Source organism: Aulonocara stuartgranti (assembly GCF_965226115.1).
Source record: "Aulonocara stuartgranti genome assembly, chromosome: 7".
Lineage (NCBI taxonomy): Eukaryota > Metazoa > Chordata > Actinopteri > Cichliformes > Cichlidae > Aulonocara > Aulonocara stuartgranti.
In genome coordinates, this window is record NC_138945.1 from 14,452,979 (window position 1) to 14,469,393 (window position 16,415).

General features: G+C 37.3%; 2 protein-coding genes across 2 annotated transcripts in view; one reads left to right on the forward strand and one right to left on the reverse strand.

Moving 5' to 3' along the window:
- Positions 1-6,209, forward strand: part of LOC309711614 (synaptic vesicle glycoprotein 2C-like) — a 69,243-nt gene extending 63,034 nt beyond the window's left edge. Inside the window, exon 13 of the mRNA XM_082542031.1 lies at positions 881-6,209. Within this exon, the coding sequence (XP_082398157.1) occupies positions 881-1,064 (184 nt within the window). The 3' untranslated portion in view covers positions 1,065-6,209. The remainder of the gene's footprint in view (positions 1-880) is intronic.
- A 377-nt stretch (positions 6,210-6,586) lies between these two features.
- On the reverse strand, positions 6,587-9,226 carry LOC309710004 (proteinase-activated receptor 3-like). Its single transcript, XM_082539089.1, has 2 exons — positions 9,044-9,226; positions 6,587-8,548 (listed from the first exon to the last, which is right to left on the reverse strand). Exons 1-2 carry the CDS (start codon positions 9,108-9,110, stop codon positions 7,482-7,484), a joined length of 1,134 nt encoding a protein of 377 aa, XP_082395215.1. The 5' UTR covers positions 9,111-9,226; the 3' UTR covers positions 6,587-7,481.
- Positions 9,227-16,415: the final 7,189 nt, after the last annotated feature.

Consider the following 16,415-nt stretch of genomic DNA (forward strand, 5'->3'; position numbering starts at 1 on the left):
GTGAAACACTGAGGACATTCACAGCCAAAGTCTGACCCATTCACAGACTGTAATGTCACTTCACAGTACTGGAAGTTTTTTTTTTTTTTGTCACGACAGTCGACTGTTTAATTCTAGACACAGGTTGGACATAAAGAAGTACAAATACTTTGTAATTTGTACTAAGTTGAATTTTCAGGCACCCTTATTTGAGCATTTATTTTTCTGACAACTTATCATTTGTACTCCCTACAGTTTAACATACAGTAAATACCTCTACTTTTTACTACTTAAATTTTCAAAACAGGTTCATTACTTTAGGTTGAAGATATCAGAAGGGAGTTATTATTTCCCGTCACTGCAAAAACCAACTAATGTGAGCCTAAATGGAGAGCCCATACTCAAGACGAAACTTGCAAATCTATGAGATGCACCATGATGTGTGTCAGAAGTGTCTCTCAACTTTCCATCCCTTGAAATAGCCATGCTTTTCATAGAAGCCACATCAAGCTGCATAGACCATATTTGGAGGTCAAGACGTTAGACACAGCAAAGGCATATAAAACACCCGGTGCAGAAATTGCATCAGAAACTGTGTTTCAGGGCTCATGTCAGTTTTTATTATGAACTATAGTAAAAAACATGCCAAGGCTTCTGTATTATCTACAGCTTTTTCTGGCTCTCTAAACTGGTGGCAATCAGGAGATTTGATTTTGTATTAGTAATCAAAAGTTCTTCTGGTGCCCTTGACTACAGCAAGAACTGAATAGAAATTAAATTTCTGCACATTTGGGATATTTGCAGCAGCATTTTTAAGAAAACATGGTGTTTCACGTTGTTAAGAAACAAATGAGACATACTTACTGTACATTTGTAACCCTCTTCTCCTCTTTGTCTGTAGGGGCACAGGATTTGGCTTCTGTAATGCTATGTGTAAGCTGGCAGCGGTGCTGGGCAACCTGATCTTTGGCTCTCTGGTTGGCATCACCAAGGCCATTCCCATTCTGCTGGCATCATCCGTGTTGGTTGGCGGCGGGCTAGTGGGGCTCCGACTGCCAGACACACGTGCCAATGTCCTCATGTAAACCTCACCACAGAACAGTATGTTGTTTACCAGGTATTTTCTCAGTTTACTGAATAGCAACATATTTACAGAAAGTGATTTGTTAAAATATTTTTGAAATGCGCTTTGCAGTTTGTTTTTTATTTACTTTTTTTCCATAAGATATGCGGAATATGTTCACAAACTCAGATTCATGATGAGTTTTATTATTCTGTTATTTCTGAGAGAAATACCTGGTAAATTAGGATAATGAAATGCAGTTTTGCAGAGCAGTAGGTGTACAGAGGAGCTTCATTTAGAATATCAAATGTTATGCCAGTGGCTTTTTACCAGAGCTATTGGCATTCTTGCAGGAATTTGGAGGAAAAAAAAGCTTTTCAGAAGCAAGCTAAATTTATCAGTGGTGATTAAAGTCTTTATAACAGCAGCTCATTGCAGCTCAGCACTACAGTGGGCGGTTTCACACATGCAGCCCACAAATGCATGTGCCAAAGCTGCAAAAGGCTTGGGTTTCTAGCAACCTTCCCCTTCCGAGTTCCAATCAGTTGTATGCTGATTAAAGGAAATGTGTGACGTTTTTGTTTACATGTGCATTTGAAGCCACCAGCAGCAGCTCAGGTTTGCCAACTGTCAAGGTTTTGGCATGAGACACTTGCTTTGAGGCTCTACCTTGTGTGGCTCATGCTGGTCAATAATTTGCTTGCCCTTAGTCAGCAAAAGGACACACAGTCCAAAATAACTGAAGACCTTTCATGCACAATGACTGCACAAAATGCTGAGCACAGGAGTTCAGTTTATTGAGTTCAGTTTATTGCTTTCAGCTGTTTATAGGAGTCTTCCCACTGACTTTTTGCTTAAATTTGTAAATGTTATATAACCGAAGGATCCATATGAGCATGAACATTCATGAACATGACACACAAGTGATAAAGATCTGTCAGCATATTATCCTCTACTTTTTTCCAGACAGGTAATGTCACACACAGTCACAGTTTTCATGCTGCAGTTTAATTACTTGTTTAGCCTTCTCTATTATAGCCATTAGGACATTTTTAATTTACTGTGTGTACAAGTCTCATCTGTTTTCTAAAGTTTTTATTTTTATTTGTTTATTTATTGTAGATATTGTCCACAGTTGCTTTCTGTAGCAGTAATCTTTTTCATGTATCAATGCGTGACTTAACTACATATAGGAGCTGTTACCCTCTTGTAAAGGGTTGAGTTTATAAAGATATAAAATTAAATTGTGAGCATAACTGAGTTCAGCTTATTTATGTAAGCCTCCAAAATAGTCCCCATTTATTTATTGGCCCCTTGGGATATTATTTGCTCATATCTCATGCTATAGTCATTACAGTAACTATGACCAGTAACAATGAAAACACTTTTAATGGTATAAGGTACAGTTATCATTGGACATGGTTAGGATCTTCAGTGTTCATTATAAAATCATTAAATTTCATAAATAAACCTAAAGCAAATTTGTGATCAACATATAGCACCAGGATGGGGAAAGAGGTATTGTTTTGAGTCAAAACTTGAAAGTTGGCAATGTTGGCTTGCTTAAAAATTATTTATTAAGTGTTTATAATTAGACAGGCTGTTTTATTATTTATTTATTAATTTATGTCTCATTCATTGCTTTACCAATGTGCTTTTCTGTTTTTTGGGTGGCGATTTACTGTGTTTGAACTTTGCTCCTACAATTTTCACTCCATTGATAAAATAGGTTGATGATACTTAAGCCTTTTGCTGCAATTTGCAAAAATGACAAGGCCATAAAAATCAATAATGATATACATAGTAGTTTAGTCCAAACTGGCAACTTCAGCAGCTACATTTCTAAAGTGAAAAGAAGTTTACATTTTCTGCTTTTTACAGTAAGAGACTTTTTTGGGCCTGGAATCCTTTTGTCTGAATGCTTCCTCTCTGCATCTCTCATGTTGGTATTGTTTAGTTCACCATGAAGGGCTTTGCTCTTTCTTTTAATTTCATCTGCCAAAAAGAATTTATACTGTAGGAAACTTCTGTTGGTATCAAATTATGTTTAGAGTCTTTTCCCCCTCTCTATCTGTCTCATTGTCCTGGTTTCTTCATAGTGTCACTTTGTCTGTCTTTTCACTCTGTTCCTGCCTTGCTGCTGCTCCGCCTGAAACTCAAAGGCCTTTCTCAGATGTTGTGCCTCTCTTACCGTCAAGCCCACCTCTCCTTCCAAACCTTGCTGGAAGCTTTGCTGCTCTATCTTGCTTTTTTCATTCCTATCTCTTGATACTGCAGTGAGCACACCTGTGTGTGTGTATTTCTCTCTCTCTCTCTGTATGTACAGCTGTGATCAGAAGGTTGCATACACTCGTCATGGCCACGAATATCATGGTGAATTTGGGCTTTTAATGATTTCTTTGAATGGTTCTTTTTTCAGGTTGGAATGATTGTACCGCACACGTCTTTATTTACTTTAAAAATAAGAATTGGCTACACGAGGTGAATTTATTTTATTGTCAAATCCACACAGATTTATATACACCCCTGAAATTGGTTAAATGACTGTTAACAATTTGTAACTCAATCAACCACTTTAGTAACCATCAACAAGCTTCTGGCATAATTCTAGTTGGACATTTGACCACTGTTCTTAGCAGAAGTGTCAGGGTTCATCTAAATTGGTTAGTTGGGAAGGCCATTTCAGAAGAATAATGTTAGCAAGCTTAAACTGTTCCAAAACCAGCTCTGATGTGTGTTTGGGGTCATTATGTTGTTGGAACACCTAGTTGTCCCCCAGTTTTAACCACCTAGCTATTGATCTCAGCTGTAGTTGAAGAATTTTGAGGTAATCTCTCTTTTTTATTATTTCATCCACCGCACACTCTATCAGTACACTGGCAGTAAAACCACCCCTGAGGATTATGATGCCACCACCATGCTTGCCATTTGGTACAGTGTTCTTAGGTTTGAAAGCCTCATGTTTACTGCTCCAAACATACCTCTTGTCATTGTGGCAAAACAGCTCAGTCTTTGTCTCATCTGACCATAAAACTTTCAAGCTTGAAGGTGTCAGTTTTGGTTCAGGGGTTTTCTTTCTTGGTCCACAACCTCTCAGGCCATGGTGATATAAAACTGGCTTCAATGTGGACAGTGATGCTAGTGTTCCAGCAGTTTTGATTTCAGACTTCCTGAACATTCTAACTTATTTCTTAACCACAGAAGCTTGTTCATGGCTAACAAAGGCCTCTAGTCGAGGTATAACTTGCTAAAAAACATTTGACCAAATATCCAAAACAAATTCAAACTTGTGCGCCCAATCTTTGTGTTTTAAAGGACTAAAGAATTGTATGCTGCACAATTATTACATCCTGGAAAAAAAAGGACAGTTCAGAGAACTCATTAAAAGCCCACAAGATGACACTGATGCCTGTGATGACTATATAGAACTTTTTGACTACGACTGTAAGTTTATTGCATGTATATCTAGACTAACACTATGTGGACAGATATTTTTTTCTAATTTTTTTCTTAAACCAAGGAACTGAGGTTTTTACATTTTGATTTATATCATGAATTGAAACTAAAAGCCATGTGTAAAAGGCCAAGTCACTCAAATTCTAAAAAAACAAGAAAACAAAACAAAAAAACAAAAACATGGTAAGATTGCAAATTCAATTTGTTTGTGATGCTCACTTATTTAAGATTTTAAAGGCTCTTTAGCCTTTGCAGCCTTGCACTATCATGCTGGCTAAGCTAGCATGTGCGTTTCCTGTGCTAGCATAAATATTTTGTAGTGCAGTGCAGACAAGGATGGTGTCTTTTGGAGGTGAATGTCATAAAAGACAAAAATAACCATCTAGCTAATTAAAGATATGGAGAAAAATTAATGAACTGCTTTATTAAGTAGGATATATCCTCTGGGGAACATGAACAATGAGATATTTCAGTCTGGACCAAAGAAGTCACTTTGATCCAAAGTGGACCAACTTTGGGCCTAACTTTGGTTCACCTTTGGTCATCCCAAAATCAAGCACTGGGGGGAGTCAACAGTAAAGTTTATCCTGAAATGCTAGTTATTTTTGAATAATCCATGGAAGTCGGATTCAACAGTATTTCTTTCCTAATTTGCAAAGGAAACACATGTTATATATTTGGAAATATTTACAAATCACACTTTTCAGCACTGTGAGCACCACAAACAAAACTACAGTGACCTCAGAGAGGGATATCTAATAAAATAAATAAAAAAGTTATTTGTAGAACATTATTTTTTGTGACTTATATGCTTGAACAACCTCCTGCTTTAGTGCTAATGAGTTGATGTTAACACACATTAGGTCATTTGTAAAACATAAACTTGTAGTTTGTTCTGCATTAGTTCCATCATACAAAAAATCATTGGAATTTCATAATTTTTGTCAGCTTTGGTGATACTGTTATTGAATGTTATATTATGTTTCTCACATATATCTTAGTTTTGGTAGTAAAGGACCTATTATTGACCAATTATTTCCTTTTTCTACCAATATAAATGGACTGCAGCTGTTTCAAGATATGAATCTGCTTTCCTGTGTTTGATGCTTTATCTCTGTCTGTCCTCGGCCTTGCCTTGTGGCTTCTCCTTCGCTCTTCCACTTGTGCTGAACAAACTTGTTATACTGTACATCACAGTTTCCAGACTGAAACCCTGCATGTTTGTTAAGTCCCTCTGTTTTGTGTGCTATATGCCATTTTGGTGTCTTTGCTGTTCCTCTGTGGAGGTTAACAGATGTGATTCCCGGGTTAAAGGTGAATGTATCATTCTCGTGTGTTGTCAGGTTTGTTGTGGACAGGTGTTCCTTAAACTGAATTGTTCTTCTGCGTCATTGTGAAGGGGCATGCTAGTGATGAGATGATTGTATTTACTACAAACTGACCTCCAGCAGGGGTTGTCAGATCTGTTTTTCGGGTGATTTCGAGTTAGATTAGTCATTATTGTCACTGGAGCAGGAATTAAAGTGCCACCATTGAGACTTTCAGATTTGAAAAGCTCTGCTGTCAAACTACATGTGCAGGTGTGTGTGTAAAGATAAAAATCTGACCTTGACATGATTTATTTTGATAAGGCTGATAAAAAGCTCTAGTGAATACAGTGTAAAGGTGGATTCCTCTGGTATCTACATATTGAATAAAGAGTTTCATTTGAGCAGCTGTTGAACTTTCATTTTTACCAGCAGATGGTGCCATTCATACTAAATTTACCAAAACATGCAACTCTCTCTGCCTGCCCTTATTCAAATACACAGTCAAAGAATCTTTAATAAAGAATAAAGATTAATCTCAGTAAACTGTCTTATCATTAATGTCAATTACAGCCAGAAGTGAGTCATAGACAAAATTTTAACATAGTGCTTTCTTTTTTTACTACCCCAGTGTGACGTGACGGACGGACAGTAGACTTTTCCACTCCTCAGTGTCACTTTACTCTACATCCTGTCAAAGGCTGGTTAGGAAATACCAAGTCAGTGGTAGAGAGCAGAGAGAAGTAGAGTAGTTTAATAACTGATGATATCTTTGAAAAGTTCACAGGAAAGCCGGAGATACAGAAATGTATAGAATATAGTTATATACTACTGTAAAAGTTCAAAAAGGTTATGAAATCTTTTTTTTAAGTATAGATGTATAGTATTCTTACTTGACACATTTATTAATTATATTTATTATTTAATTTAAAAAATAATATACATCCTTTCATCTTCTATGTACATCCATATACTATATACATATACAAATTGACATAAAAACACACAGCTATGTTTTAGCTAAAGCCCATCATGACATTAACTTCCAGTTCAAATCTTCAGGGTAGTTACACAACAGAGGATAGTAGGGAAATTACTGTAAACACTGTAGAGAGAAAAATGAAATTCAGGGAACATGAACATATGTAGATGCATTTTACTCTAATGAATTGTTTATGCCGATTACAGTAGCTTTACTAAAATACTATTATAATAGCAACCAAATGGCAGACACTAAAACTCATATTTTATGTATCATTGCACTGCATCTTTTCAAATAACTTGTGAATTACAGTAAGCATAAAATGACCCTACATGCTGTAAATCTTGCTGCCACTACTGTCATTAAACAGGAAAATGTATTATGTACGTATACATTTCTTTTCTTTTTTCTTTTACACTTTCAAGTTTCTTATTGTTTTCTAGTTTTTAAATATAGGAGTTACGTTTTGTGTGTGGGTGTCACAAAAACAGAACTTTTATAATAAAACAACAATTATGACTCATAGAATAAGGTTAATACAACAATGATGAAATCCATTTATAGTTTTAAATGAAAAATCATGTGCTTTTGATCTCTCTTTGGATTCCTGCCAAGGAGAACATTTCTCTCATTATCATCCACAAAAATAAGAAATATGATCACTTACTTTTTAACACTGTTAAACAGGTTTCTATTAGAAAGATATGCTCAGCGTCTTGCCTTTGAAAGACATGAAGTAAAGCCTGGAGCTTGCAGATTTGGACATGAGAAGAAAAAGGAAAGGATCCAGACAGGCATGGACACAGCACAAACACACTGCCACATTAAAGTACATATACAGGGTTTCCGTTCCATTCACAAACAGTTGGACATAATGGACAAAGTGTAGGACTCCAGAGGGTACAAAGCACACCAGAAAGATACTAAACACCAGTGAGCTGGCCTTGATGTACATTCTCCAGTCAAAGTGTGATCTTGTTAACTCGTTGATGATTCGGGCAAAACACACAATTGTAACCACAAGTGGAACCATAAGAAATAAGATGATAAGAATCAGGTGATAGTAGAGTAGAAACATGTGAGAGCTGTGATCCAGGGGCAACACATCATGGCAGGTTGTGCGGTTGAGCTGAGGGAGCCAGTAGCTCTGCTGGACGATGAGCTCTGGGATGATGGCAACACCAAACACCCCCCACAGAGCCAGGCTCACCCAGGCAGCGCACATTCTCTTGGGCATACTTTTGTACAGGAATGGGTACACCACAGCAAGGTAGCGCTTGATGCTGATGCAAGCCAGCGTCATGGCCGAGCAGTAGAGATTGCCGTAGAAACATGCCGTAACAACTCGACAAGCAGTCTCTCCGAGAACCCAGTGGTTTCCATGGAAATGGTAGTGAGCCTTAAAGAAGAGGGAGAGGAGGAGGAAGAGGTCGGAGACAGCCAGGCTGCAGTAGAGGATGGCAGAAGACACCTTTCGGATTTTAGTCACTAGCAAACACAAGATACTGACGTTGGCTGGAATCCCAACTGTAACCACCAACATGTAAATAATGGGAATGACTCGGGTGCTCAGAGAACCACCGAGGTACCGCACTGTGCTGTTGTTGAGCAAGTTCAGAGCTGGAGGGGAATAATTTAGAAAGGAAGCCTGAGTCCCATTTACACAGGGCTGATTGTTAATGACTGGGGCCCCTTTAAATGTTCTGGGCATGGGAAAAACAACCTCAGAGCTGTTTTTCTGCTCCCTCCATGTCTTTTGTCCTGCAAAAAACAAAAAACAAAACCAAAAAACAATACAAAAATGAAAGTTACTGCAGGTCATTCAAAATGTAAATGAATTTCAAATATATTTGTACCAACATAGATTTCAAATATACTGGTTCAAAGTATCTATACAATGTGCTAGGTATTTAGATATTTAGTTTCATCTGTAGCCAAATGCTCTCAAAACACTTTCATCTAACTTAAATTCCACGAACAAATAATGATTAGGAAACTCAGAAAACACAAAAAAAATCCTCTCACTGAAATAGCTGGAGAATATGATGTCAAGATATTGAAATATTAACTATTCAAAGTATATATATGTATAATAAATAATTCAGGGTCATGAATCTGCTTCAAATCCTGTTTCAGCCAGTTTTTACCAAACAGTCATTCAACCCTCAGCAACACCGCCAGATGTTTTAGATTATCTCTCAAGTCCATGAAACTGTTACTTAAAGCTGTTGTTGAATTTTGACAAGCTTCTCTTACCTTTTTTCTGCTGTGTACTGCTTATACAGAGGACAAAAACGAAGAAAACCAGGAGTAGTTTCCCCATATTTTTCTTCTTGTTGATCGGCTCCCAGCTTAAGAGTCACTAGCAAGCCTCTTCTTTGTTTGTTATCACTGCTTTTCCCTGTCACCCCAGTCTGCTTCGCTCAGTTAGCTCTGTGGGAGGAACTTGAAAGCCGACCCTTGTAAGAAAAAAAAAAAAATCACACGTTCACCCAACACAGTATCAAAACAAAATATCTTTGCTTTCGTTTTGAATATGAAGGACAATGGTTTTCACTTCCCTACTCTGTCTTGTCTGAAAACTATTTTATTGTTGCTGTATCTTTGCCAAAACAAATACTGACCCACTTTTTACCTGATATCTCAGTACTTTACTCAGAACTTTCTGCGCAGTTTTTCCCGTGTGTATTGTGTATCATTTTCACTGTCTTAAATAGAAATGTTCAGATATACATTTTCACACAGTTCTCCTAGTGCTGCAAGTTATATGATGCCTAAGTTTGGAGCTATGAAGAGAGGTAACACACAGAAAAAGGAAAAACTGGTGAGTCAAGGAAATGCCTGTGTGAAGATGATAAGCCTGCCTCAACACGAGCAGCTTTGTCTTCCCTTCCTTTTCTGCAGCTATTTGTGTACAGGTACGCTTACTAAAAACATTACTCATTTTGGTTCAGAAACCTTTAAGAAGGTTTCTGTTACTGCAGTTTAAGTTCTGTGTTTTTGACATGTTATTTACATTTCACTTTTACATTTACAGGAAACTTAATATGCTTGAAAGTGATCAGGGTAAGACAGATCAGGACACATGCTGGTGGAAGGATTGTTGGAGTATTTTCTCTGCTTTTATCAAAGAATAATTTATTATTGTAGACATCCAGCTGATCACAGATGTGACCCGGGCCTTGTTTTCGGCGTATATTTTTATCAGAGGGAAGAAGTAACATCAGTATCAGGGTCTGTTGTGCCCCAGCAGTGACCTCAACTTCCTGTTGTGACGTCAAACTCCAAATGTCACAGATGACTCAAACTGAGACAACCAAATGTTCTCCACTGTAGTCAACTTAATGGAAACTTTAGAATGTTCTTTTCAACCTTGAGGAGGACTAACAGGTTATGTTTAATCTATGTTTCAGTGAAAGTCGGAGACCATCCTCCACTAATTACATTTCTTTACATTAGAACTGAAGAAGCTTCTCGGATGAGAGGTGAAACGTCTTCAAGTAACTTAAAGAAGTCCAAACGCTTTTCTTTGCAAGCTCCTTTGACTACGATGACCTGGATGACTGAGAACCTTCACAGACATTTCTTTACATTTTTTTCCTCTTCTCCTGTCCGGCAGTGTGTCAGTCAGAATTGTTATCTGAAGGCCAAAAAAGGCCCAACAGATTTACTTTCCCAAGTGGATCATTATGATATTTTGCATAATGTTCCACTTGATAGTCATAGTTTATTAGAATTTTATTAGGATTTTTTATTTTGAATTATTATAGTTACAACAGACAACACTAGGGAATGGGAAAAAAGAAGAAAGAGAAGTTGGGAAGGAATTTAACAGAAGGAGAGGGAGAGAAAAATAGAGGAGAAGAAGAGGGATAGAGACAGAAAGGGAGACAACCGACATATGCATAAATAATAGTAAAGAATAAATAATAACTGTTACTGAAAAGCACACAGTACTAATAACACAAGATATTTTTAGAAGCAGCAGCCGACCAACATAGTGTGTGTCTGTGACCCTCGATGTCTACAGGCTGTTTTAAAATTGAGAAGTGGGCACCAGCACCAGTGGTGATGCTGAATGAACAGACCCCCCCCTCTGGACACCATGCCCACCCCCAAGGACCTAAATGCATGTGTCATGAGTGTCATGAGGCACAAGTGGCCGTGAGGGGACAGAAGAGGAATACTTCCTCAAGTCATTACAAGTCATTTGCGACCAGTTAAATATCACCCATTTTGTCTACCACGAACAGTGGTGACGTAGGCAGAAATCGCTTTTTTCATAGTCATACTAAGCATGATCCCCCGCCTTCTTTTCTTAAAAGTGGTGCAAGTGGTATGCCTAAAATAACTGCATCTTTCCTGTGTCGTCGCATTGTGTTACTTTCTGTTTCTATTTTCTAATGACAAAAAGTTTAACTTTAAAACTTCCAGAAAAGAACTAACAAAGAATTTATAACCTTCATGTATTTGCGCCAAATCATAACAGCACCCTTGAAGGCTCAAATAATGAAGAGAATGGTAAACATGAAGCTACACAATACATGCCCACCTACTCGTATTGGGCTGTTAAAAGGAATAATTTCAAAGACTAATAATTTGATTAACCAATTATTTAAAGTCCTTTAGATTTGTTATAAAAATATAGTTGTGTATTAGTATGACTTGATTTTAAGTCACTTTGTTCACACAAACCCTCAGACTACTCATTTTTTAAGTAAGACGGATATGACAACATCAGAAATTTGTTTGTGGTAGAGATGGCACGATACCACTTTTTTATGTCCGATACCGATACCGATATCATAAATTTGGATATCTGCCGATACCGATATGAATCCGATATAGTGTTTTTTAATCAACAAAACTGTTTTTTTTAAATATCTTGCTGCATTTTGTATAAGTTCATACTCAAGTTTAAAACAACAACTACACTAAAGCTATTCTGTTATACCTATATGCAAAAAAAAATATTTCATAGTTCAGCAATACTGATCAATCTAATAAACTTAAACCTACACCATCCTCCCTATTCTGGTATTTTAAAGAGTACTTAGCGTAAATATTAAGCAACCTAACTAATAGGGTTCCAACTCCCAGCAACAACAAAAATAAATAAATAAAAAATAGGGAACCACCCCTCACGCTCCACCTCATGATGCTTAATCGATGTAATCAACCTTAATTTGATGCAGTGTGAAAAAAAATGCACAGAAATCAATTATTTTTCAAGAAATATTAAATAGATTCAACATCTTTCTTCAACAAAATTGCAGACTGCACAGATGGTACCTTCCCAAAGGAAAAAGTACTATAGCTTACTAGGGTATATATATTAGACTTAATAGTCACTATATACAGTAATTGACTTCTATTCATTTTACATCAAATTAAAACTTTGGGTGTAAGATTCGGATAATTATTTATTGAAAGCTCGACATTTTAAATGAGAATAAGAAAGAAAAGTATGTCCATCGAAAGCATACTAACGTACTGCATAGGCATATGGTACGCTAGCTGCACAGTGGCTCAGAGGAAAGCACTCCAGGGAGTAATCAACGCTGCCCAAAGGACAATCGGCTGCCCTCTCCTCAAACTGAAAGACCTACACAGTTCCCGCTGCTTCAAAAGAGCCCATAACATCATAAAGGACACCTCACACCCTGGACACTCCATGTTCGAACTGCTGCCTTCAGGTAAACGGTATAGAACAACATACACAGGGACTAACAGACTCAAACACAGTTTCTACCCAATTGCAATATCATGTCTCAATGCTACTAAAAGTAGATGACTTTCATTGCCCCTGTTGTCATTTGTGCCCTTGATGTTGGAATGCTTTCAGACATGTTTTGTTGGATGCGCTAACAAATTGACTGAGTGATTGATTGTTTGAGTGATATATCAACTAGGTCGTATGTTGAGTGTCTGTATGGGGCCTTAGGCCTGGATTGCTTGGGTGTATTTACTGTATGAGAATACTGTATTTTATATGTATTTCTATCTTTTATATCATATCTATTATAGTTTTTAAGTATTTATCTTTCGTGATGTTGCACTGACCGGAGACATCTTTCAATTTCATTGTACTTGTGACAATGACAATAAAGAATATTCATTCATTCATTCATTATTCATTCATTAATGCCCTATCGGCCCCCCTGGCTAAACTTTGCTAGATCCGCCCCTGCTCAGTTACCAGCGTCAGCTACGTAGAAAAAGATCCTGGTGTAGAAAGTAATATTAAATACATTCTAACAACAGCTGATCAAGGTTAAACGTGCTGCTGTTGTTCAGCCGCTGGTTTCCTCTTTCTGGTGCAAAGTGGGCCAAAAACAAACCAGAGACACGGACTCGCGACAGAAAAGCCGATCAGCTGATCATTAAGCAGTTTCATGATTGAAGCAGCAGCCAGAAGAGGCAGTCGCTCCATATATCAGTTGTTAAGCTTAACGCAGGAATGCTTTACAAACATTCAGAGATGGACTTACACACTTGCTTTACTTCTCTCGGGATAACTTTGTCGGAGATGAAATGCCGGGTTGCTAGCGAAGCTCCACATGCTATCCAGACCACAGACAGGTCCCGCATGCCACAGCCGCTCTATCACGTGATGCCTACTGCTCCGACTGCTAACCTTCTGAGGTGAGTTACGGCGTGTTGCAAGTTTTGTGAGGTGCTTTCGTGATATTTAATGGATCGGATTACATTTTTTATTTTTCTCCGATATCCGATCCAGTAATTTAGGTCAGTATCGGACCGATACCGATACGTAATATCGGATCGGTCCATCTCTAGTTTGTGGCCAAAAAAATCATGGTAATATCTATAAAATGCCATTATAAATAAACTTAAATTTTAGACGTACTAAAGTACCGCAGTAGATTTAAAGAATATATTTGGTGAATGATAAATAAAAAAATGTAGCCACCAGGGGGCATTGGTTACAATGCAGCTTACTGAAATTAAGTATAAAAAATAAATTACTTGTGCTGTTGTTTCTATGTAGAGGGGCGTGGTTCTGTAACAAGGAATAAATGACCTAATAATAAACAGATAAATATTTTCTGTATAAACCTGCAATGTAACGTCTATTTGGACATGATTTTATTTTTCTGACTGCTTATTTCTCAAACATAACACCAGAAATTAATACTTAAAATAAACATACTATTTATATGTACTAACATATAGAAAGTTCTATATGTCTACACAGTGAACCAACAATAAAGTCACAAAGTATTCACCAAACGGTGCAACTCATATGAGGTTGTTCAAACCTCAGCACACAAAGTAGTAAACTGTCCGATGACGCAAATATAAACAACAGTGACCACGTGGAAAGTTGCACCAAACTATGCTATCACGCAAACAGTATGAATTTATTTACTGATTGTCTGCACGCACACATTCTGGACAAAATTTATGAACCCCCCCCCCCCAACTAACACTTCAGCTCTACAGTAGGGGTAGGGCCTCGAGTGCCGGTGTCCTGGAGGTTTTAGATGTGTCCATGATCCATCACAGCTGATTTAAAGGGCTAAATGACTCCTCAGCATTTCTTGAAGTTCTCCAGAGGCCTGGTAATGAACTAATCATTTGATTCAGGTGTGTTAACCCAGGGTGCGATCTAAAACCTGGAGGACACCGGCACTTGAGGCCTGGAGTTGCCTATCCCTGCTCTACAGTCTTTCCACCATGATCCCTTTCCACTAGTAGTCTCCTCGTGCCAGCAGGGAGCACTCTGATTGGCTTTCGCTTGATAGTACATTCAGTCTGTCACAGGAGGCTATCCTTCTTCACATGAAGGGATCTCTCTCTCCTTTAATCTCAGACCCCGCTGTCGTCATCTTTTACATTATTGCTGACTTGTGGCCACAATTGATTATTGCTGTTGAAAGCTGCGCTTATTTCATCTCATAATAAAGTGCAGTCTTCTCTTTCTCTGAGGGCGTGTCCGTGTCCTGTTAACAAAGCTGGGCTAGCTGAGAGGCCAGCTCAGCTTTCACAGTTATGGCATCAGTTGTTAGCAATTAATTAAATGAGCTTTAGAGATTTAGCATCATGACAATTTCGTCTTGCTAACCACCTCGGTCGACATTTGTGATGCAGAGAAGATGGAGTTTGAAAAAAAAAAGTTAATAATAATAATAATAATAATATGATCATGTCTAGTCTAATAAAACAGGCATGTTGATCAGGTGCACGCTCACAGCACTTTCAGATTAACAAATATGGAAATTACTTAATAATATAAGTAATTTTATATAATATAATATAATATAATATAATATAATATTACGATTTCATTATTAATAATATAATATTACCTAATAATAATAAGCTTGCCTGAGCTGTTTTGCAGCTTTCATTTTCATTTTTCATTCATATATTTATTGCCCCCATGCATGTTGACAGCATGTAATACCCAGCCTTTTAATTCATCGGATTTTTCTATTAGTATTGTAATACACTTTTTGAAAATTCAAGATGTAGACCTGTTTTTCTGATTTTTTTTATATGTACATTGTCCTCACAGGACACCCACAACAAAGGTGTGATTTCTAGAATATAATACTGTAGGTTAAACAACAATTTATTTGTATCGTCAGCATACTAAGAGCTGGGAATAGGATTTCTGTACTACGACCCAGGTACACCACAGTCAGGATTACTGACCTGCTTCAGTAATCCTTGGTCATCATTTAATCTTTTCCTCTCCAGGTTTAGTTTAAAGGTGTAGAGCTGCTCCTTTTCAGCTGTTATACTTTTGTTCCCCCAAACAGCTTTTGTGACTCCCACAACCTTTTCTCCTAAACACAATTTATAGACCGACATGTAGAAAGATTATGCTTTTTCACATAATTTAATGTACAAATTTTAAACTATGAGCCTCAATGCGACATCAGAAGTGTTCATCAGGAAGGCCTTTAGTATTATAGACTCAGAAAATAAACATCATGTGCTAGTTATAGAGCCAAAGTAAGCAAGAGGAAATTTAAGTGTGCTGATTTTTGCCTGCAAAATAAGTGTGTTATCTTAACATCTAATCACACAGCAGTGTTTATTGTGTGTACAACTGAGACTACAGTTCACATGTTTTCACACAGTGGCATTCCATCCTAATAATGTTCATCCAGGATCAACATTGCAGCTAACCCTTCATGTCATTGTGATTTCATAGCTTTAGAATGTGGAGGGAAAAGAAGAAAATGCCACAAAAACTATTTTCTGGAATAAACGTTTCAGATATTTTCTTTATTATATATGCAACAAAACAAGTATATTATCAAGTTAGGTTTACTCTTAGCAAGATTTAGGTCACTCATGTTGATTGATTTGTGATAGTTTTTAATAGCAATAGATAACTTCTTGGCTAATCACATCATGCATCATGGATGTGCTGCTGAGAAATCTGTAGCAACGGCATAATGCTTTCATGTCAATATAGGCAAAATTGTTGAGGAATGTTTTCAGCACCTTGCAGAACATATTACATGAAGAATTAAAGGCGTTCTGGAGGCAAAATGGTGTCAATTTCAGTACTAGTAAGCTGTTCTTAATAAATTGGCCTGTTAGTGCTTTCTTTTTTAATATCCAATTGTATATGTGTCTCACACACATAAAC